A 25,656-nucleotide genomic window follows, 5' to 3' on the forward strand; every position below is an offset into this window, starting at 1 on the left:
TTAAGCCCAAGAGTTCAAGACCAGCCTGGGCAACACAGCAAAACCCTGTCTCCACAAAAATACAAAAATTATCTGGGCATGGTGGTGCATGCCTGTAGTGCCAGATACTTGAGAGTCTGAGGTGGGAGAATTGCTTGAGCCCAGGAGGCAGAGGTTGCAATGAGTTAAGATTGCACCACGGCCTGAGTAACAGAGTGAGATCCTGTGGCAAAAATGAAGGGGAAATAAAGACTTTTTTCAAATGAACAAAAGCTGAATGAACTTACTACCAGCAAGTCTATTTTACAAGAAAGGTTAAAATGCAGTTTTTTAGGCAGAAGGAATTTGATACCCAATAGATCTTGGATCTGTCTTTGTTTACATAGATTTTGGATCTATACAAAGATCTATAAAAATGAATATACTGAAAATATATATAAAAGACATTTTTCTCTTATTTTTAATCATTTCAAAAGATAGCTGTCTAAAGCAAAAATAACAGCAATATAGCATGGGGTCAATATGGATATAAAAGTAAACTGACACACTAGCAGAAAAAAGGAATTCAGAGTATGTAAATAGTGCTGCAATAAACATCTTTGAGCATGAATCTTTGTATGCACTGCTTACATAATAAGGTCTAAATGCTTTGCAGTCTGGCCTGAGTTACCACTGTAGGCCTATTCCCACTATTTCAAGTAAGATACCCCCACATCAGCCAAAAATTGAACTATTCACCATTTTTAGATGATGTTATGGCCTCTTGCACATTATCTCCTCAGCTGGTGATTTCTACTCACATTTAAATGCTATACAATTATTTCTCCATATATCATCTACCCCATTAGATTATGTCTTAAGAGATTATGTTTGAAATCTCAGTGGCAGGCATTCAACAAGGATATGTGAAATGAATGGATAAAAAATGACTAGTTGGTAATAGTTTTCCTAATACAAGTGAAGAACAGAATTATCTAAAGTAATTAGCAGTGATACCATGCTTATACCTGACATTCCAACTACCTTTAGAAACACCATTATTACCTTTTTTGAGTAGTTCATCTGACCCCAAAAACTCACTTAGGATTTATTCCTTTTAATACTATAAAATTCTGCAAAGGTTCTGCTCTACATTTCATTATGCCAAGTTCTATTACTTACAACGGCTGGGTGGGCTGATGTCCATTACGGTCAAAGTAGGATTGTCTATGTCACTTCCCCTTCTTCTTATTCGACTATCATCATACTCTGGGGTAAAGATACTGCTTCCACTACTGGTGCTTAAGGAGTGATCAGTAGGACTGAAACTCACAGGAGACCGGAAGCTGGTCCCCTGGGTCCTTCTAGCTCTTGGAAAAGTTTTACGACCTACAAAATGAAAAGAGAATGACCTTATACCTTTTGTTAATATGTTGTACTTTTAAAGTATTTAAAATTTGTAACGTAGAGAATAGAAATTTGTCTTGTAACTAGGCTAAGAAACTGAAATACTAATGATTGGGTGGGAAAAAATAAACAGAATCTGAATCTGAATTCAAATAATCTCTTATGATAAAACATGTATGAATAGTGTCCTCACACACACATACACACACAAATCATAAAAAGGAACCTCCTTGCTTCTGGATAAAAAGGAGGAAAAAAATTTACTCTCATTTCCAATAATGATTTTAAAATCTAAAACAAAGATTCAAAAGTTCATAGGTAGTAATTTTTTTCTTTTCTTTTTGAGACGGAGTTTCACTCTTGTTGCCCAGGCTGGAGTGCAGTGGTACAATCTTGGCTCACTGCAACCTCCACCTCCCAGGTTCAAGTGATTCTCCTGCCTCAGCCTCCCAAGTAGCTGGGATTACAGGCGCCCACCACCATGCCCAGCTAATTTTTCATATTTTCAGTACAGAAGGGGTTTCATCATGTTGGCCAGGCTGGTCTCGAACTCCTGACCTCAGGTGATCCACCCACCTCGGCCTCCCAAAGTGCTGGGATTACAGGCATGAGCCACCGCACCTGGCAAGTAATTTTTTTTCTTAAAGGGATGATGTAAGTATCAATCTCATCATCAAGGAGTAATTTTCTAATATCATTTAAAAATTACTTCTTTTCCATCCTGGCTAACACAGTGAAACCCCGTCTCTACTAAAAATACAAAAAAAAACTAGCCGGGCGAGGTGGCGGGCGCCTGTAGTCCCAGCTACTTGGGAGGCTGAGGCAGGAGAATGGTGTAAACCCAGGAGGCGGAGCTTGCAGTGAGCTGAGATCTGGCCACTGCACTCCAGTCCGGGCGACAGAGCGAGACTCCGCCTCAAAAAAAAAAAAAAAATTACTTCTTTTGGATGGGTGCAGTGGCTCATGCCTGTAATTCCAGCAATTTGGGAGGCAAAGGCAGGCAGATCACTTGAGCCCAGGAGTTTGAGACCAGTCTGGGCAACATGGCGAAACCCCATCTCTACTAAAAATACAAAAATTAGGCCGGGCACAGTGGCTCACGCCTGTAATCCTAGCACTCTGGGAGGCCCAGGCGGGTGAATCACTGGAGATCAGGAGTTTTGAGACCAGCCTGGCCAACATGGCAAAACCCCGTCTAGACTAAAAACACAAAAATTAGCCAGGTGTGGTGGCGGGCCCCTGTAATCCCAGCTACTTGGGAGGCTGAGGCAGGAGAATCCCTTCAACCCAGGAGGCAGAGGCTGCAGTGAGCTGAGACCGTGCCACTGCACTCTGGCCTAGGAGAAAGAGCAAGACTCCACCTCAAAAAAAAAAAAAAAAAAAAAATTAGCCAGGCATGGTGGCATGCACCTATAATCCCAGCTACTTGGGAGGCTGAGGCAGGAGAATCACTTGAACCCAGGAGGTGGAGGGTGCAGTGAGCAGAGATCATGTCACTGCACTCCAGCCTGGGTGACAGAGTGAGACTCTGTCTAGGGGGAAAAAAAAAAGAAAATTACTCCATTTTGGCCAGGTGCAGTGGCTTACACCTGTAATCCCAGCACTTTGGGAGGCTGAGGCAGGAGGACTGCTTGAGCCCAAGACTTCAAGACCAGCCTGGGCAACATGGTGGGACACTGTCTGCACAAAAAAAAATTTTTAATTAGCTGGGTGTGATGGCAAATGCCTGTAATGGCACACATCTGAACTCAGGAAGCCAAGGCAGGAAGATCACTTGAGCCTAGGAATTTGAAGTTACAGTGAGCTAAGATCATGCTGCAGCACTCCTGCCTGGGCAGCAAAACTTTGTCTCTTAAAACAAAAAAGTATTCCTTTTCTTTAAGGTATAGCCAAGTCTTATAAGTTGACATAAAGCCAAAATGCCCATTATATTTTTGTTATAACACAATTTCCTCATATTTTTCTAACGGTATTATACAAATATGAGGTTTAAAATTTTTTTTTGTATTTATTTTTGTTGTTGAGATTTTTTAACTGTTCTTGTGGTCTAAATTGCTAGAAACTTACCATCATTATACTCTTGATGATGATATGAAACATGATACCTTCTTGGATATGTTCCTCCTTTTCCAAATTTCTCAAAGATAGGGTTATCATAGTCTGTTAAGACATATAAGATGGTTATCTTTTATTTTAAAAAATAGTTAAATATTTCTAATGATGAAAAGCACATTTATAAATTTTTGACTTTTCAAAAATCTCCCCTCTCCTTCCCAGCCAAAACATTATCCAATGACATAAACATTTAAACATTTAGAATTTATAAAGTCTAACCTGAAAATTCCTGATGATTATCTGGGTAGCTCTGTGCCCTAGGCATTCGTGATTTTGGATAGCTCTCTCTATAAAGAAAAAAATGTCACATTAAGTTTACAGAAAGTACGTAAGACATTAAAAAAAATCTTTAAGCAATATCTATATCTGTGCCTCTCTGTATGGGTGTGTGCAAAGGAGCTCACTTTGAAAGGTTAGCATAACTAAAAAAGAAAAACTACACTAACTTGGTACATGTAGGCAAAGAGCCTGGCTTTAAAAATTAACCTTACAGTACAGTGGAAGAATAATGTATTTTGGAATCATAGGTGTTTCTAAGCACTGTGTTTCAATCCAAGCTCTGCCACTTAACTATGTAACCTTGGCAAATCACCCTTCTGCATCAACAAAAAAGATAATTTCCAACTAATCAAGTGTATACAAGTAAGGTGTCCAGGATAGTTGTTTGCAAATGGTGAGTACTCAAATATATAGCTTTCTCGTTACTACTTCCGTGAATTTCTTAAATGTCTACCTTGAGGTAGACATTGACACACACAGAAATTTCATATACATGGACAAAAGAAACTTAAATGTGCATTCCCACACAGTATTAGTTATTTTTTCAGAATTTGCTTTCATAAAGCAATTCCAGAGAGGATTACCAAGAATACTGTCCTACTGAGACCAGAAGGGGGAGCACTTGTAACAAAAAATTCACATTTTGCAACTTCATCCTGCTCATATTCCTGAACAGCTTTTTCACAAAAGTACTTAAATGTTTGCCTACACGTACCAACGTGGCACAGTGGGCTACAATTACCAATAATTTAAATTATTTCTAATCTGGTGCCAGAATGAACATAATCCTGAACAGGTGAAATAACTTAGGAAATCTCCAAAACCAAACATATTAATGTAAAAGTTGATAGCACTTTCACAAACACAGTTTTAAAAGTAAATGCACATAAATTCTAAATTTGATTTGCCTTCAAACACACAATTTTGACATGCAGGAATACTCAAACTATTATAATCAGGTATCATTTTAACTAATAAAGATACTGAATTCCATGAGGTAAAGGGATTTATCCACACTGTGCAAAAATTAATCTGCCATCATTATATACAAGTACCAATTATATTCCTCTGAATGTAGCACAAAAAAGTTACTGATAATTCAACATGCTATCTGTATGAATATTTACCCATATCTATTAAAAAAGAAAAACTACTATAAACTGAGCATGGTGGTTCATGTGTGTAATCCCAGCACTTTAGGAGGCCAAGGCAGGAGGTTTGCTTGAGCCCAGGAGAAGTTTGAGATCAGCCTGGGTAACAAAGTGAAACCCCCATCTCTACAAATAATACAAATAACTTAGCCAGATGTGGTATTAATAGCAAATGCCTTTGGTCCTAGCTCCTCAGGGGTCGGAGGTGGGAGGACTGATAGAGCCCAGGAGGTCAAGGCTGCAGTAAGCTGCATTCACGCCACTGCACTCCAGCCTGGGTGACAGCAAAACTCTGTCTCAAATAAATAAATCATCCAAAAACTACGATAAATATTACCCATCCAAAGGACTATCAAGTGATGGACAACTTCCTGAGCCAGAATTTTCAGGGCTGCTTAAAGATAATGGATCCAGCATCTAGGGAAAAAAAGGAGTTCCACCATGATTCAATTTGATATAACCAAAAGTTGCTTATTAAAAAAACCTTCCTTAATGAGACATACTTCATGTAACATAAAATTCACCCATTTAAAGTATACAAGTCAAGGCTTTTAGAATACTGAGAGCTGTGCAACCCTCACTCACCACAATTTTAGAATAATTCCATACTCAATAGTGGTCACTCTCCAGAGTTACTCATTTTCAAATGTCCCTTGTAAGCAAGCCACGACTTCAAAATTTCCTAAGAGAAAAATATTCTTTCTCTATAGACTATTGACTAAATAATAAAAAGCTACAACATTTCACACTATTTTGCTTACTGAAAACTGAACAATGGCCCCACCCAAACTGAGACTAATGACACTATGACTGTTACATTAGAAAATGTGAACTACTATAATAGTGTGAACATATAATGCAATGCAATGTTAAGGGAATAATAGCAACTCCATGAAAACATTTTAATACTATAAAACTGTTTCAGAAAGTTCACAAACCTCAGTTTCATGAAGTTAAATATTTGTAGTTTCATTCTATCTTTCAAATGTTTAAAAAAAAACAATCTGGCTGTTAATTCCAGGATTACAAAGCAAATGCATTATCATTCACTCACTCTCATTCATTCACTTACTGAGCAATAAAAAAACAGCTGTATTCCAGCTTTCTTTACACAGGCACAAGTAAATTAACGGGCATTTTCCTATATTTTTTCTATTTTGTTCAGTTAAGATATGCAATTAGAGAAGAGATAACACACACACACACACACACACACACACACACACACACACACACACAGTTACCTGTCAAATCACACTGACCCTGACAACATCTCTTTAAATTAAATTTAAAAAATCAAACTTTTGCTTACTTGGTCCATGCTCTCTGGAATGAACTCTCCTTCACTGTTGATACTAGTGAATGACCCATTTCGGGCAACCTGGTGTAATTCATCTGGAATGTATCCTGGGGGAGGAGAACTTCTATCTCTACTAGTAGGACCTCAAGGAAGAAAAATAATGTAATTTATAATTATAGGCAAGGGAATCAAGTTTTGTTTTAAATAGGCTATATTTCTGAATTATATCAATAATACTTTCAGCAAAAGAAAATTCAGTTTTTATTAAAACTTGTCAGAACATTCATTTGTAAAACTTCAAATGGTTTTATAACCTTTGTAAATTCCCACCCTATCATAATTATTAACCTCACCATAATATTACATTTATACTCACTAGGTAGTATCGTATTCTGACTGCTAATGGGATGATAATACAATATAGATTTCTGGTATTAAGACAGTTTAAGTAATCACATTTCTTATAAGACAATAACCCACTTTATTTTACTTGGTTCTGTGGAAATGATGCTATATTTATTGGTACAGTGTCTCACCTTTCCTCATAGTTTTTTGAAATTAAACTATAAGATATGGGGAAGTTATGTGAGCATTTAAGTTCTGGTCCAATTTAAAGCAAAAAAGATTTCAGCTTTATGTAAAGGAGTCATTGTGAGTATATGCAAGCATTTGTTAGTGAGACAGGGAGAAAGAAGAGAGCAAAATGATTACCAAGACATGTGCATAAAAGAGAGTACTGTCTACACTTGTCTGTAAAATGATTAGGAGCTCAATTTGAGTCAGGATTGATTTAGGCTTCATAACAACTGTAGCCACAATAATATTGGTCCGTAATATTTTTATTCTTTCCATATCCCCGTGCTTACAAAAGAAGATCAATATAGTCAATTACTAAAAGGAGACACAACTAAAAAAAAAAAAAAAAAAAAAAAAAGGCTATGAAAATTTTGTCTCCCTATTTGACAACCCATTTTTCACAGTAATGCATATGCCAATGCACTCTTGGTTGAGACCTGTTTATCAGCATACACTCCTAACCTAAAGGAGTTTTTCCTCTATCTCCCTTTTATAAAAACAATTAAAGAAAATAACTGCCAACATATAAGAAAAATAATTAATGGTCATATCTAGCAAAGCCATTCAAAGTTTAAAGCAGTGCCAATAAAAGACTACTAACTCTATACTTCACGATTTCCAGTTTCTTCTTATGCTAGCACTGACGTCAAGAATATTTATTAGAATAAGATTGAGGTATTCAGTGTAATTTTAATTCAAAATATATTTAAAATGTCAATTTAATTAGTGCATTTAGCTTGCTCTGTCTAATGCAACTAAAGTGAATTAGAGCTGGGCACCGTGGCTCACGCCTGTAATCCCAGCACTTTGGGAGGCCGAGGTGGGCGGATCACATGAGGTCAGGAGTTCGAGACTAGCCTGGCCAAAAAGCTGAAACTCAATCTCTACTAAAAATATAAAAATTAGCCAGGCATGGTGGCAGGTGACTGTAATCTTAGTTATTCGGGAGGCTGAGGCAGGAGAATCACTTGAAACCAGGAGGCAGAGGTTGCAGTGAGCTGAGATTGCGCCACTGCACCCCAGCCTGGGTGACAGAGTGAGACTCTCATCTCAAAAAATGAAATAAAATAAAGTGAATTAGCAATTTTTTAATAAAATGACAAGTACCATAATGTGATTAAGAAATGGGGATAAAGAAAGAAATGTACAATGAACATCTGAGCTTTGTACAATGTACAAAATGTACAAATGTACAATGAGCCTTCTAGTTTGAAAAGTAAAATGTACAAGTGTTCTCTCAATTTAATGCTACAACAATCCCATGACTTAAAGAAGAAAACACATTTACTGGTCTCAGGTTCATCAGAGAGCTGGAATTTGAATTTGGGTATTTTAAATGTTCTTTCCCCAAATTTTAAAACGGTATCGAAATACATCTGAACAAAAAGGACAAGCCATTTGTATTTTGCCTGTGTATCACCTCTGCTGCTCGCATTTCTGCATTCCTGAAACCCAAAGTAGGACTTATGTAAGACAGACACTTAGAAGAAAATGGTCATAAAATAGCTTCTTCTGGGGACCAAAAGAGAACACGAATAATGTCTATTTTTTCGGTAGTTCACATGCCAATTCAATTTTTTCTTTGATTATCAACAATCCTCTTTTGTTACCAATCTCTTTCAGATTCCCAACCACATTTATTTTGACCCACTCTCCTGCGTCCTCCTATTCATCTGTTTTTCCTCCTCTTTAACTTTTCTCTTTTAAATCCGCCCCTCATACATGTTTTCATGCCATCTTTAATGGCCATACTCACTGTCCTCTCTAAGAACATTTATACCAGCGGTTTTTTGAAACAATGTAATGCTTTTATCAAATAAAAATGTAGATTATCAATGTTTTACACAAATTGCAGAACAGACAGAATGGGGAGTTCAGAGTACCTGTGTCCAACTCATGTTGCAAGAATAAAGCCGCCTTAAAAAAACAGCATGCAAAATCTTTATTTCTTTATATCATAATCTTAATTATAACAATAAATTAATGGCAAATGAAAACAAATACTAATAAAGTAGTAATAAAGCATAATATAAAAATTCTTAGTATCTTTATTTTGACAGCATTCTTGGCAATCACTAAAACCCTAGAGAAAGACTTGTGAATTTACAGTCTATTAATTTTAATATATTATAATTACTTCCTTTAATTTTTTTCCTCCATTCTATTTGTACAATGAAAACTTTTATTTATTTATTATTATTATTATTTTTTTGAGATGACATCTCGCTTTGTCACCAGGCTGGAGTGCAGTGGCACAATCTCAGCTCACTGCAACCTCCACCTCCCCAGTTCAAGCAATCCTCTTGCCTCAGCCTCCTGAGTAGCTGGGTCTACAGGCATGTGCCACCATGCCCAACTCATTTTTGTAATTTTAGTAGAGATGGGGTTTCACCATGTTGGCCAGGATGGTCTCGATTTCTTGACCTTGTGATCTGCCTGCCTTGGCCTCCCAAAGTGCTGGGATTACAGGCATGAGCTACTGCACCCAGCCTAAAACCTCTTTAAAGTTTTATTTGTATTTGTTGACATTAAAATACCCTGAATATATAAACAAAGAATTTAAATTGGAGATTACTAATCCTGTAAACTTGAATTTCCAAGGGACGTCAAATAAATAATGTATTTAACTTAAATTACAGGAAGTAGAGAAATAGGATATTAGGTATCAGGAATATGTTTAGGTGCTCCACTACATTAAAGGATGGAGAAGAAATTATTCATTTCATAATTCAGACACCAGCTTTCTTACCGATTATAGAAAGCCGTTTTTTCCTCTCTGCTCCAAATACTGTATTATCCAAATCTTCTAGTGATGGCAATGGTTCTAAATTAGTAGCCTACAAAGGAGAAAAGACAGTTAATGCTGTTCTTCCTCCTTGGGGCTTTAAACAGAATCCTCTCCCCTACCAAGTACAAACCATTTTATATAGTTTGTGAGCTTAATCAAATCCTCACTTTGAAATTTTAATTCTAACATAATTCTTTCTAAGTTGTCAGTTTCTATTAGTTTCATATGTACAACATATTATAGTTATGTATAACTATGACTGTGGTTTTGAGGAGCAAGGATATTAAAGTATAGTAATTAAAGGATGTAAGTTTACATTTAATCATAATGAAAATATTGCAATGATTATAGAATATAATTATGTTTCATATATTAACTTTTACAAGCCTAAGTCCTATAATTCTTACTGAAAAAAATATCCCAAGTCATACCTGTGTACTTCCATTTATTACAAGTAATATCTTGAGGCTCTTCATGTGAATACTACGATCCAGCAGTTCCACAGCTTTGTCCAAGTCATCTTGAGTAGTTAATGGAATTACCAACTAAAAACAAACATAAGGAATCATGCAGCTATCTCACTAGGTCAAGTCTTCCACGAGCATCTCCACTACTAAGGAATTACAAATGTCCAAATGCCTTGCTCTGTGATTTGTTCCTATGATTAAAGTCTGAATGTGTACGTGTAGATTGTTTTGCCCTCCTCATTCTACCACCACTAAAATCTTAGAATGAACATAGATGTTTTTAAATTTGTCTTTATTAATCATTACATTATTTTAGAAAATAACATTTAAAGATTAATTTTCTAGGATATTTCCATAATGTTGCTAAATTTAAGTTACAGTATGTTCACCCCCAAAAAGCACGAAGGAGTACAGACAAAGACCATATGAAATAAAGGTACTACTTTTCTTCTGTATAGATGAAACTCAGTTCTTTTTTCAATAGTAACCACAAATTTGTACTCTCAGCTGGTGTGCTCTTCAACATACCAACATCCTGAGTACCTGCCATGGAGGACAGCTGCCATGGAGGGGTACCGCTAGTAACATATCTGCAATCTACAGCCCACCTAGAGTTCTTCTCTCTGAGCCTGGTGACCTGACCACTATACACTAAAACAAATAAGCTAATGAGTTAACTATTCCATAGTAAACCCTCAATGTGGAATCTGCTTTCATTAGTCTTCTCATGCAGCAGATGTTATAGAGGACAAAAGCACCTAAGAGGTCTATGAGAAAAAGCATAATTCATACAATTTAAGAAAATAAAAATACCTTCTTTTTTTAAAAAAAAGCCAATTTAGTAACTTAAGAAGACTCTGTCAAGAACGTCAAAGTATACTCCATTTCATTGAAAGAGGAACAGAATAAAACCAAGTGAACATATTCTGCACTAGTTAATCTGCTCTACTTATTAGCACAATACACGAGCCATTCAAATGCAAGGCTGAGTTAATTTGGAGTCTCTACAGTACAAATTCTTTGAGGACAAGGACCCCCTATACCAGCAATGAGCAAAGAGCAGACAACCTGGTAAATGCTGTTTAATAAATATCACAGTGCTCAATCTGAACCCAACACACTAGCTGGTATGGTGTGTGTTCATTCTGCAGACTTCTTTATGAAAAAAGTCCTTGAGGTTTTTGATTTTTTGTTTTGAGATGGAGTCTCACTGTCACTCAGGCTGGAGTACAGTGGCAATCTCAGCTCACTGCAACCTGACTCCTGGGTTCAAGTGATTCTCCAGCCTCAGCCTCCCCAGTAGCTGGGTTTACAGGCATGCACCACCACGTGTGGCTAATTTTTGTATTTTTAGTGGAGACAGGGTTTCACCATGTTGGCCAGGCTGGTCTCAAACTCCTGACCTCAAATGATCTGCCCACCTGGGCCTTCTCAAGTGCTGGGATTACAGGCGTGAGCCACCGTGCCCAGCCAAAAAAGTCCTTGTTATAAGAAATGCTGCCAGACACAAAAATAAAGAAGGATCCATGTGAATTCCATCAGATAATCTGCTTGCACTTACTTACTCTGTTCTTAAAATATAATCCCAATTTCTGTTTGTAGCTAATTTTGTATTACTGTAAGTGATCAACCAACTGGGCTCTTTTTGCTCGATGAGAATTTTTTTCTAATAAAATACAATTATCAACTGTTTGGTATCATAGAACAAGCCTGATCTACTGATCTACTTAAATACATTTCTATTTCCCACCAATTATGAAACATATTGGTATTTCTTGCTTCTATCTTCAATAGTCTATTACTTTTTAAGCACTGGAAAACATTTTAAAGCAATGATAATGACTGTTCTGCCGATTCTTCATTTGAGGGGAAAATCTGAATACTTACTTTTACTACACATTTATAACTAGATTGTTTACTTCTCCAAGATACTGCTACTTTTTGGGGGAAAAAACACTTAAGTCAAATGACAGAAAAAAAATATGAACATCAATGATTCTGCTCTTCTTGTTTGCTGCTGTAAAATGTGAACATCCTGGAGGAGTGCCTGGTACAGCAGCTTAGGCACTGCCTACAGACCTAATGTGATCCTGCCTGTGTTCTAAGGTTACAAACTATTACAAACTGTAAAATGAGGATTAAGAGTCAAGAACAAGTCCCAGGTTATCTACATTATACTAAATAAATCAGAGAATGTTTTCTTGCTTGGTGAATTCATTTCAGTCTCATTCATGAAATCTAACACCCTCTGGCCTATTTTTGATAAATCAGTTGTTTGTTGACATAAATCCTTTCTAGGAAGGAAACTTAAAATTGAGTTTGAGAACCATTAAATAGAACTGAAATCTGAAAGAACTGAATTATCTTCCTGACTTTACACAGTGAAGTATCAAGACAGCCATTAAAAGGTTCTCTAAGCTGGACGCAGTGGCTCACGCCTGTAATCGCAGCACTTTAGGAGGCTGAGGTATGCAGATTGCTTGAGCCCAGGAGTTTGAGACCTGCCTGGGCAACATGGTGAAACCACATCTCAACAAAAAATACAAAAATTAACAAGGTATAGCAGTGCATGCCTGTAATCTCAGCTACTTAGGAGGCTGAGGGGGGAGGACTGATTGAGCTGGGGAGGTCAAGGCTGCAGTGAGCCATGACTGTGCCACCGTACTCCAGCCTGGGTGACGGGGAGATGCTGTCTCAAAAAAAAAAATTTTTTTTTCCTGCTCTACTCATCTAAAATGGAAGTTATCTTAGAAAATTCTTACTTGGCTTGAACACCTCCACATTCAACCCCCATGACACTGACACACACACACACACCCTGAACACCTCCACAACCAACCCTCATAACACACACACACACGCACTCACACACACACCTTATTAAAGAGAAGCCAAACTAACAAATCCAAACAACCCCAGCTTATATTTCTGCTTACATTTCCTTAAAGTTTCAATTCTAGCCAACTGGAAGTTTATAGAGTAATAGTTCATTCTGAACAGAGAAATTAATATTACGCTAGAAAAAAATATTTATAGAAGTGGAATGACATGCAGTATAAATGAATTTTTTGCTTGTCCAAACGTCCACAAAACTAGTAAGATTTTCCTACCCCCAGTGTCCAAGATGATGCATTTGGCTTGGGACAATATGTCAAGATATGAGACAGGACACGGCTCACTCACAGAATCTCAAGGTTGCAAGAAATCTTAAATGTAACCTTATCCTAATGCCACCTCTACCACATTCCTGCCAAGAGGCCACCAAAATATAATGGTAGAACCACTCACAGAAATCCTTCAGAAAGCATGAGAAAAATAAACTAAAAATGGAGCAATTTTCCAATTTTTAGAAAATGGGAAAGGGTTCTTAAAAATACAGATCAGGCCAGGCACAGCAGCTCACACCTGTAATCCCAGCAATTTGGGAGGCCCAGGCAGGTGGATCGCTTGAGCTCAGGAGTTTGAGACTAGCCTGGGCAACATGGTGAAACCGTCTCTACCAAAAATACGAAAATTATCCGGGCGCAGTGGTGCCTGCCTGTGGTCCCAGCTACTCGGGAGGCTGAGATAGGAGTATCGCTTGAGCCCTGGGAGGCAAAGGTTGCAATGAGGTGAAATCGGGCCACTGCACTCCAACCTGGGTCACAGAGTGAAACTTTGTCTCAAATAATAATAATAAGAAGAAGAAGAAGAAGAAGAAGAAGAAGAAGAAGAAGTTAGCTTGATGTCAATCCTCAAGAAAACCCCAGAAAAAAATTACACAGCAAACTGGGAAAAGTCATTAAAAAAAAAAAAAAAAAAAACAGCCGTTCCTACAAGCTGGCACAGGTATAATATGGACAAATCATGTCACGCTAACCTGTTCTTGATAGACCTACTAGGCTAGTAGATAAAGACAATACTGTAGTTTTAATGTATCTTGGCATTTGAAAGTTTTCCATAATACAATTTTAGAAAAAAGAAAAAAAGATATGTCTTGGTTCCCCTGTAATCATCCTATGGGATAATGACACAAGTTCAAGACATTTTTTTAAAAATTATTCTTTTTGTTCAGACAACTCTGTCATACAGGCTGGAGTGCAGTGGTGCAACTCTAGCTCACTGTATCCTCAAATTCCTGGCTCAAGCTATCCTTCCACCTCAGATCCCCTTGCCTCAGCCTCCCGAACATACAGGTGTATGCCATCACACTCAGATAATTTTACTATTTTGTAGAGATGGGGTCTTGTGATGTTGCCCAGGTTAGTCTTGAACTCCTGGCCTCAGGTGATCCTCCTGCCTTGGCCTCCCCAAGTGCTGGGATTATAGGCATGAGCCACTGTGCTCTGCCCTTTATTCTTCATCACAATACTTTATGCCTTTCTTTTTTTTTTTGAGACGGAGTCTTGCTCTGTCACCAGGCTGGAGTGCAGTGACGCGATCTCAGCTCACTGCAATCTCCACCTCCCGGGTTCAAGCGATTCTCCTGCCTCAGTCTCCCAAGTAGCTGGGATTACAGGCATGCGTCACTATGCCTGGCTAAATTTTTTATTTTTAGTAGAGATGGGGTTTTACCATGTTGGCCAGGACGGTCTCGATCTCTTGACCTCGTGATCCGCCCACCTCGGCCTCCCAAAGTACTGGGATTACAGGTGTGAGCAACCATGCCTAGCCTACTTTATGCATTTCTTTCAAAGAACTTCATATATTGAAACAGCTCATTTATTAACAGCTTACTTGTACCACAAGTCTATAAGGTCTACTCTATAAGGCGCTGCAACTTATAAATTATAGCATGATGCCTGAAAAATTAATAAATGCTTTCTGAAAATAAAAACCAAATTCGCCTAATTACAACCCAATTACTAACTAAATTGTCCTATAAATTTTAAGATCACAAGATCTTGATATCTCATAGAATCCCAAGAACTAAAAGAAACTTCAAAGATCATTGAATCCAATCCTAAGTTTACAGAACATTAAAAAGGGGTTTCTCCACAACACAGAGCTCCTCATTGCTAAAGCAAGCCCCTTAAGATCATATGTACTGATTCCCAAACATAATAATCTAATTGAGCCCTGACCAACACTAAAATAATCCTTCAACTCAATTGTTTAACCACCAAAGCTCTGTCATCTGTAGCCAAGTGTAGAGTATGACAGGAAAACACAGTTCATCAATAAAGTACATAGAATAAAAACAAAACCATAAATAAGCAGCAAAATTCCAATACATGTATTTTCCCCTATAATATGCCCTCATTCAATTATTTGCATAGTAGCACCCTCTATTATTTTCCACAATGAAAAAAATCCATTTTAGTCAGTTAAAATTTACTTAGCTTTTATTCTTCTGATATACCATATATTTATCAATTCCTAAATAAAAACACGTCTTAAAAGCAGTCTCTTAAACGAACACATTACTTTTCAAGATAAGATCTACTAAAGTTAAACTGTATGTGTTTACCTCATTATTGGTATAATGTAGATCCATAGACTGTCCAAAGGCAATTTTAGCTTTAGATCTCAGATCTTCCAGTTTAACTGGTCTAGGGAACTGAAGGATTCTATATAAACACAATTTTAGGATTTTATTTTCTTAGGTAAAGTTAAGTAATAAACTTGCAACAGTTATCTCCTTTTAGAGAGATACAAAATTAACTTTAAATTATGTAAATATTCACTTTACTTAAACACTACAAAAGCACATTTTTTATCACAGGCACAAATTTTCAACCCAAAATTCAAAAACTCTGAAGTCTGTTTTATCCTAATACAAATTTTAAGAAAGAAATTCTCAAAATTTTCTGCAGTTTTTAATTTGCACTGAAACTACAATATGAATGTTAAACAGCAATGCAAAATGTTTATTGAGGAAAGTGATTAAACTTAACTATGTGACATCTTTATGACAGAATGAAATGAAACTGTTAAAAAGAATAAAGTTGTTCTCCAGGGATTCAAATTTTGATTTCTGTATCCTTATCAACTCAACATTTTGGGGTACATGTATCATGTAGGCATACTTCCAAAATAAGTATTTTTAAAAGATTAAAACTCTAGTGTTTTCTTTCTATTTTCCAAAGGATTGGCCTGTGCTGCCCCTTGAGAGCATGCACCTAAAGCTTGAAGACCACCAACACCACACTATAAGACCCATAAGGAAAGAGACTATGTCTGCTTTGCTCCCTTTATTCCTCTAGGGCTTAGCATATATATACTAAGTACTCAACAAATAATGCTGAATGAATGAAAAAATTGGGAAAATATCCATAAAAGAATCTTAAATAGGAAAATAGATTGGAGAGTTCCATGGTTTATCTGATATATTCCAGTTTTAAACATTTCTATATAAAATACGCTTATATGATTTGTGCGCCACTTTAAAATCCTTAAAACTGTTAGGCTTTTCACTACATTATTTCATGAGACACTACTAGCAGATATGAAATTCCATCGTCAGGCCAGGCACAGTGGCTCATGCCTGTAATCCCAGCACTTTGGGAGGCTGAGGCAGGTGGATCATCTGAGGTCGGGAGTTCAAGACCAGCCTGGCCAACATGGTGAAACCCCATCTCGACTAAAAAATACAAACATTAAGCAGGGCATGGTGGCAGTTGCCTGTAACCCCAGTTGCTCGGGAGGCTGAGGCAGGAGAATCGCTTGAACCCAGGAGGTGGAGGTTGCAGTCAGTCAAAATCACGCCATTGCACTCCAGCCTGGGCAACAGAGTAAGACCCCCATCTCAAAATAAAATTCCATCGGCCTTAACTCCCATTAGGTCTTGTCAGCAATTTTGTTGTCAACTACCATCCTATAATTTGTGCACTGAGATACAGATACCAAGTAGAAGGCTAGGTTTACATCTCTGCTAAATAATTTACAACCACTAGTCCAATTCACTTTCCTCAACATTGCTAATGACATACATGTCATAGCACTGAGGTCTCTTGAGAATAATCAGAATTGTGAGTGTTAAGCTCACGTATATAAATGCTGTATAGTATCTGGAGGGATGAAACAATTACAAGGAAAAATATACTTAATTTCCCTCAAATAAAAATAAAAGGAAATGACAGTATTTAAAGGCTGTAGTAAGCAGTGATCTTATTTATCTCTGAAAATTGCAAAGACATTAATCATTTCTAATGTTTAGCCTGCATTTTGACATACGTTATCTATCTTAAGTCTAAACACATTACATATTCCCAAGGACTACTCTATTCTCAATTTGTAAACCATGAAACTTCATTCAAATCTGAAAAGAACCTTTCAACAGCTTTATTAGAATACACATTTGATTAAATCAATTAATTAACATGTAATGCTTCTTTCCTTACCTTTTTTCTCCCCTGTGTTCAAATTTGACTCGGACATCATTCTGTAATGAAATGACAATTGAGTCTTTCAGAGATCAGACAAATCATTCAGAGATTAGATAAAACTCCTACAATTTCTAAATCATAGTGTTTTTTAGCCATTCATTTAAAATAGACCAGACGAGGAAGGAAGTTTGAATTTCTGTACCAGCTCCAAACAATTGATAGTGTCTGCTAAAAAGTTGAGAATTATGTTGCTGAATCTGGGCTCAACAGGAAAGAACACCAAGATCTACTAGTGAAGGTACCAGGAGTATGAGACATTTGCTGATCCTGTTATGGGAAATACAGAATATTATATTTTTGTATGTCACGCTGAGTATCCCAAACTAATCTGATTTATCAAAATCAAAATCATCCTCATTTCTAAAAATCCAGAGTAGACTATTTGAAGAACAAAACAAAACAAAAAACAATCTGCTTAAGTGTTTGAAATTTGGATGAAATGTCAGCTTTGGAAAACAGTTAGCACATTAAATGAAATGCTACCTTATTTTTTCTGGGAAGGGGTCAACCTCGGCTGCAGAATGCTACCATTCTTTATGAATGCATACTTAAAAAAATTTTTTTTTAACTTTTAAGTTCAGGGGTACATGAGCACATTTCTTATACAGGTAAACTCATGTCATGGGGGGTTGTTTGTACAGATTAGTCACCCAGGTATTAAAGCCTAGTACCCATTAGTTATTGTTCCTGATCCTCTCCCTCCTCCCGCCCTCCCCGCTCCGGTAGGCCCCAGTGTTTATTGCTCCCCTCTAAGTCTCCACGTGTTCTCATTATTTACCTTCCACTTATAAGTGAGAATATGTGGTATTTGGTTTTCTGTTCCTGCATTAGTTTGCTAAGGATAATTGCCTCCAGTTCCATCCATGTTCCCGAAAGGACATGATCTCATTCTTTTTTATGGCCACATAGAATTCCATGGTGTATATGTACCACATTTCCTTTATCCAGTTTACCACTGATGGGCATTGAGATTGATTGCATGTCTTTGCTATTGTTAACAGATGAACACACACTCTTATGGGAAAATGTATAACAAACACTAACAAAATACTTGATTCGAAAGTGTAAAGGCTAAACACATTAAACAAGTTCTCCATAAGATTGGGGTATTAAAGGAAAGTAATTCATAGAAAAACAAAATATACTTATTAAAATAAATACCTGTTTTTTTGGTGATGAAGATTTTGCTTTTCTGGTTTCCTGCAAGGATAATGCTGGTCGACTGGCCTTATGAAGGACAGCCAAATCTTGCATGATTGAGTTCAAAGCTTGCTGATCATCTAGGTAATTTTGAAATAAAACACATATATAGAATTGTAATTGTGACATATATATCAACATGTATAGACATCACACAAAATTTATAAAATTTAAAGTAGAGAATGTATTAACTGCATACAAAAATCCATCTAGAACATTTTTAATGCCTATCCTTTTGGTAAAATAAAATTGCAACAGAGTCAAGCTCTACCATTAGTCCACACATGTGACACTAATAGACAAGATGAAGTCATTCTGATTCTTCCACTGATTTAATATCCTAGAATAAGGTCAAAACTGCCCTGTTAAAATGAATTCTTTTCTATGTCTCCTAAACAAAACATCAAGATATCTAAAATCTTTTAAAAAGTAGAGGAAAAAAATAAACAACTTTGTATAAATATCATTACTTAGCACTTATGTTCAAAGTACAGACTTAATTTTGGAAGGTTTTTTTTTTCTTTCGTCAATACTTAAGAGTCAGCAACAAAGAAAAGCTTCACCTGTGGATACTGGCCTACTGTATTTGGAAATGCTCTTTCAAACTTCTTCACCATAAGGTTTGACAAGACTAAAAACAGACTATTTAAAGATCATGGTCAGTAACAATGTAAGAAAATTCCTTTCTTTAGAAAAAGTACCAAGTCCATAAAACTGAGAGAAAGGATCATGAACACGAACATGAACTTTTAGACTCTTCTAAATATACCAACTGTTTCTTTCTGAGACTAAAAGCATGTGCCTGCCAGTAATGCCAATTATAAGCTCTCTGGAAGACGTCAGGGACAACTTAATTTATTTTCACTAGTAAATCAATTCTACTAATGATAATCACAAATGGTAAATAAAGGAATCAAGAGACTTTACAGTTTACATTTTAAAATGTAACCATTTTGGTGAGCAGTAACTTATATTCTTGGAGTAGTAAAAAAACATGCCATATCCTACAAGGTGAATCACTAAAAATATTCTGACAATTCAGTAGCCCTAATAGTCTCTCAAACACATAAATAGTTGACTTCTCTAATTTACTAATTTTTAGTAACATTTCATATATTCTATTTTGTAGTGAAATTATTTGCATATTAAAATTTAAAAGTAATGGTTACAAGGTTTTATTATTGGTTTTATTAATTTATTAATATTTCCAGGTTAAGAGAAAATTTTATAATCCTTCACCAAGTATTTTTTATAAAATAAAGTTTTATCATAATGTTAGTTTAGCCAAATAGGTAACCAAGCCACAGACAGGTACAATACAATCACAATAGATGCACCCATCAATAAGCTCAGAACGATCTCAACTGGAATAAAAGCATTTGATGTGACCTTCTTTAAGAAGGTTAAATCCTTGGCCAGGTGCAATGGCTCACGCCTGTAATCCCAGCACTTTGGGAGGCTGGGGGGGGGGGGGGGGGGCAGATCACAAGGTCAGGAGTTCAAGACCAGCCTGGCCAATATGGTGAAACCCTACTTTCAGTCTCTACTAAAAATACAAAAATTAGCCGGGAATGGTGGCAGGCGCCTGTAGTCCCAGCTACTCAGGAGGCTAAGGCAGGATAATCACTTGAACCCAGAAGGCGGAGGTTGCAGTGAGCTGAGATCACGCCACTGCACTCCACCCTGGGCAACAGAGTGAGAATCCGTGTCCAAAAAAAAAAAAAAAAGGTAAATCCTTAATTCTACACTAGGGACAGAAGAACTCTAATTCTTTTTTATTTTTTTTCGTAGAGATGGAGTCTCACTATATTGCCCAGGCTGGTCTTGAACTCCTGGGCTCAAGTGATCCTCCCACCTTTGCCTCCCAAAGTGGTAACTCTAATTCTTAATCTATCTATGTTGTTCTAATTTCTATTAGAAGAAACCTAAACATTTGAATTTAAATAATTTTATATACTTAATATTTACAATGTCAAAAGCCTTGGGGGAGGGCCTTTGGCTAAAATTGATTATCACATTTATATATACTCATTTCTTTTTTCTTTTTCTTTTTTTTTTTTTTGAAATGGAGTCTCACTCTGTTGCCCAGGCTGGAGTGTAGTGGCGTGATCTCGGCTCACTGCAAGCTCTGTCTCCCAGGTTCACACCATTCTCCTGCCTCAGCCTCCCAAGTAGCTGGGACTCCAGGGGCCCACCACCTCGCCCAGCTAATTTTTTGTATTTTTAGTAGAGACGCGGTTTCACTTATGTACTTATGGGTAAGTACAATGGGTTTCTGACACATGTTGGAAGGACATTCAATTGAGCATAAAACCAAAAAATGTTTTTATCAGAAATGTTGAATTAAATACCTTATATGCTTATTCATGATATTTGAAAAATAATTAACAGAAGAACATCCTCAATCAAAAATTCAAACATCTGTCATGGTGTTCTGTGACTACATTTATACATGTTTTTAAGCAATGATTGCTGCCCTTCTATAGAGCAGGATTATTTGAGGCTGACAAAAATAAATTTGATCGATACACAGAGTACAAGCGGCAGCAGCCAAAATGAAAAGTTGAAAGGAGTTCAGTAAAAGTACATCCAATTTGGAGCTGAAAGTAAGGCTAACTAGAGTAGAAAATTTGGGCTACAAGAGGGCACTGATCCTCATGACTACAGAAGAGGAAGTGGAAGGAAAAATTTTAAAGTAGGAAGGTGAAGTCTAAGCTTACAAACTTGCTACAATGACACACAGTGAAAGTGTCCTAGCCCCTACTTTCATCACATGGGCAAATATAAGTTCTTCATGAGGGGTGTGTGTGTGTGTGTGTGTGTGTATTTGTTTTGTTAAGCAAGAAGTAGAAAATGTGTGATAAAGGCAAACTCTGGCAAGTAAATGTCAGAATTAAATCCCAGGATCAGTCTAAGTTTCAAAATTCAGCATCCAACTACTCAGTCCCATTTTTCTTGATTTAGGACAGGGTAGGCCATTCATGACTCCATTTCCTTCTAGTGCCTTCCTGTCTAATCCCTGCCTCATGCTAGAACCCTTAACATAAAGGAGAAAAGGAAAAAACAAAAAGGAGGTAAAGAGGAAAACAAAATGATACGTAAACTGAACATACACAATCCATTCCCATACTTTAGTCTCTTTAAACTAACATCATACCACAATATACGACCAAGAGTTGTATAACATATCATCCCTGAGCACCAATGATTTGCTGCTCTATGAATCATAAAATAAAATCTTATGATTCCTCTCTTGCCATCAGACTTTAAGCAAATCACAACACATCTTAACAGTTTATTTTGAATGTCCCTACTGTGTTATGCATAAAATGATCATTCTAAAACTACAGCAACACAAGTAATTAAGTCTATTAAGTAAATATAAAACATTTCATAAATCTGCTATATCATAAAATTTATTTATAAAAAGGTTCATAAATAGCACGTAATAGAGACAGTTTTTTCACTTCCATTCTATCTTTTAATTATAGCTGAAATACGCTTTTAGTTTGAACTCACCCATCATGGCAAACAGTTCAACAATTTGAAAATTAGGAAAACGGTTCTTCCATCAGCATTGCCTTAGAAGATAAAACAGATTAACATATTAATAAAAAGAAACAGAAAAGGAGCCACGAAACGAAAAAAAAAAAACTATAAATAATACTAATGAGAAATATACAATATGAATACTTTACACATTTCGCTGGGGGGAGGTGTTTTATATTGAAGGTTGATCATGTAGGCACCCCCTTGCCTAATACATAGCAAAATTCCAGACTCCCAGAAGAAAAGCAGGTATTCAAGCATAAACCATAGTGTCTGTACAAACCATTATCAGTTAGAGGCAGGAACCCTCCTGAAATCCAAGTTCTCAGGTGTCAGCCAAAGACTGACTCCTAAGCAGGCCTTCTAAAAATAAGCAATCAGGCCTGCTACATTAACTCTTTTTCTATATAAGCAGCAATAGGAAACTAATATATTGGTTTAAAAAGAAAAAACCTGCATGAAGCAATCATTATAACTGTGTTGCTGGGTATACAATACATAACAATACATAATATACTGTCATATAATATTAACAGTACACAGGAAAGGGAAAGGATAGAGTTACATAAAAGAAAGGTGTTTATGGCCAGGCGCAGCAGCTCACACCCCCAGCACTTTGGGAGGCCTAGGCAGGCGGATTGCTTGAGCCCAGGAGTTCAAGACCAGCCTGTCCAACACAGCGAAACCCCATCTATACAAAAAATAAATTAGCCAGGTGCAGTAGTGCATGCCTGTAGTCCTAGCTACTTGGGAGGCCGAGGTGGGAGGATCACTTGGGCCTGGGAGGTTGAGGTTGCAGTGAGCTGTGGCACTCCAGTCTGGGGCAATACAGTCAGACTGCCTAAAAAAAACAAAACAAAAAAACAAAAAAAGATTCTTAAAAAAAAAAAAACTGTTTGTATACCATTGCAATTAGGTTGATATTAACTCAAACTATGTTATTACAAGATGTTAACTGTAATCCCCAGGTCAACTAGAAAATAAGATGAAAAATATACGATGAGTGCCAACATGACACTATGAATGGAAAATTCCACAAACCTGACCTCATGTGATATGTCACAGTCAAAAGGCAGATGCACAACTCACAGTTTATTCAGCATCCCCCAGGAGAAAAAAGACCCTCCCAGCCCCTTCCACTGCAATATTATCTTTTCCATGCATGCCCAAATTCCCCCATGCAAGAAGCCTACAAGGGTAATAAAATAGAAACTTTGTTTCAGACACAAAATTATTTAAGATATTGTTGGCTAGTGCAGTGGCTCACACTTAAAATACTAGCCATTTGGGGGAGCCAAGGTGGGAGGATCACATGAGCCCAGGAGTTTGAGACCAGCTTGGGCAACACAGGGAGACTCCCATTTCTACCAAAAAAAAAAAAGAAATTAAAAAAAAAAGCCAGGTGTGGTGGTGCATGCCTGTAGTTCTACCTAACTGGAAGGCTAAAGTGGGAGGACTGCTTGAGCCAGGGAGGTCAAGGCTGCAGTGAACTATGATTGTACCACTGCACTCCAGCCTGTGTGACAAAGCGAGACCCTGTCTCAAAAACAATTTAAAAATTACATAAAATTATCTTTAGCTATATGAATAAGATGTATATGAAACATAAGAATTTCATGTTTAGACTTGGGTCCCATTCCCAAGATACCTCACTATGTATATGCAAATACTATAAAATATGAAAAAATCCAAAAAACTTCTGGTTCTAAACATTTTGACCCGAATATGTTGCCTACAACAGACATCTCTCTCTCTCTCCTCTCTCTCTCTCTCTCTCTTCTTTTGTTCTTTTGGCAGGGTCTTGCTCTCTTTCCCAGACTGTGGTGCACTGACAGGATCACAACTCACTGCAGCCTTGATCTGCCAGGTTCTAGCAATCCTCCCACCTCAGCACCCCCGATTAGATAGGACCACAGGTGCACGCTATCACACACGGCTGATTTTTTAAAAAAAGATTTGTACAGATTACCTAGGCTGGTCTCAAGCTCCTGGGCTAAACTGATCCTCCCAGTTTGGCCTCCCTACGTGCTGGGACTATGAACCACAATGCCTGGTCCACGCTTTAAATCCAAAGACAAAATAGGTTGACAGTAAAAGGATAGAAAAAGATACACTATGCAAACAGTAGTCAAAACAGACCTGCAATGGCTATACCACTATCAGGCAAAACAGATTATGACACAAAAATTGTTGTGACAAAGGGCATTTTATAATAAAAGATAGCCAATACATCAAAAAGATACAGCAATTATAAAATTATATGCACCTAACAACAGAGTTGCAAAATATACAAAACAAAAAAGTATAAAATTCAAGGAAGAAACACACAATTCAAAAATAAAAGTTGGAGATTTCAATGCCCTGCTATTCAATAATGGATAAAATAAGTAGACAGAAAATCAATGAGGAAATACAAGACTTTTACAACACTATAAAACTACTAGACTTAACAGACACCTACAGAACAACCTCAAAACAGCAGAATATACATTCTTCTCAAATACATATAGAACATTTCCAAGACAGACCAAATAGTAGGTAATAAAACAAATCTCAGTAACTATACAGACTGAAATCACAAAGTGTGTTTCCTGACAACAATGCAATGAAATCAGAAATTGGTAACATAAGGAATCTGGAAAATTCACAAATATGTGAAAATTAAAAAACATACTCAAAAATAATCAGTGGGTCAACAGAAGGCATAAGAAAAATTAGAAAATACTTTGAGATAAATGAAAATGAAAACACAACAAACCAAAACTTACTGGATGCATCGAAAGATAAAATTCATAACTGTAAATATTTATATTGACAAACAAGAAAGATGTCAAATCAATAACCTAACCTTTGACCTTAAAATACTAGAAGATGATGAACAATTTAAATCTGAAACAAGCTAAAGGAATAGCGAGTAGAAAATAAAAACATCACTGAAATTTTAAAAAATCAATAAAACAAAAATTGGCCCTTTGGAAAGATCAACAAAACTAATAAACTTTTAGCTAGACTAATCAAAAGCAGCAGCAGCAAAACACAAATAATCAAATTCAAGAATTAAAAAGGGAGCATTACACCAACCTTTCAGAAATAAAAAGGATAAGGGAATACTATTAACAATTGTACATCAACAAATTAGATGACTTAGATGACACAGACAAATTCCTAAAAAGAAACTACCAAAACTGACTCATCAAGAAGAAATTACGAATTTGAGCAGACCTATAAAAAGACTAAATGAGAAAAGAAAAATCTCTCACAAATAAAAGCCCTGGACCAGATCGCTTCAAACATTTACAGAATTTACAAAAACGGTTCCAAAAAAAAAAAAGGAACACTTCCCAATTCACTGTGAAGCCAGTATTACTCCAATACCAAAACCAGACAAAGCTATCCCAAGATGAGAAAACTAAAGATGAATATCTCACAAATAGATGCAAAAATCTCAATAAAATACTAGCAAACCTAACCGAGAACATTAAAAAACAAATTATATAAC

General features: G+C 36.7%; 1 protein-coding gene across 1 annotated transcript in view; it reads right to left on the reverse strand.

Moving 5' to 3' along the window:
- MAP3K2 (mitogen-activated protein kinase kinase kinase 2) overlaps positions 1-25,656 on the reverse strand; it is a 96,070-nt gene that overhangs the window by 22,547 nt on the left and 47,867 nt on the right. Inside the window, exons 2-12 of the mRNA XM_033231857.1 lie at positions 22,128-22,189; positions 18,570-18,688; positions 17,364-17,404; positions 15,491-15,590; positions 10,006-10,119; positions 9,536-9,623; positions 6,223-6,353; positions 5,248-5,327; positions 3,700-3,767; positions 3,433-3,525; positions 1,141-1,347 (exon numbers count right to left, since the gene is read on the reverse strand). Of these exons, the coding sequence (XP_033087748.1) occupies positions 1,141-1,347; positions 3,433-3,525; positions 3,700-3,767; positions 5,248-5,327; positions 6,223-6,353; positions 9,536-9,623; positions 10,006-10,119; positions 15,491-15,590; positions 17,364-17,404; positions 18,570-18,688; positions 22,128-22,134 (1,048 nt within the window). The 5' untranslated portion in view covers positions 22,135-22,189. The remainder of the gene's footprint in view (positions 1-1,140; positions 1,348-3,432; positions 3,526-3,699; positions 3,768-5,247; positions 5,328-6,222; positions 6,354-9,535; positions 9,624-10,005; positions 10,120-15,490; positions 15,591-17,363; positions 17,405-18,569; positions 18,689-22,127; positions 22,190-25,656) is intronic.

This window comes from Trachypithecus francoisi, unplaced genomic scaffold (assembly GCF_009764315.1).
Source record: "Trachypithecus francoisi isolate TF-2019V2 unplaced genomic scaffold, Tfra_2.0 Lachesis_group13, whole genome shotgun sequence".
NCBI lineage: Eukaryota > Metazoa > Chordata > Mammalia > Primates > Cercopithecidae > Trachypithecus > Trachypithecus francoisi.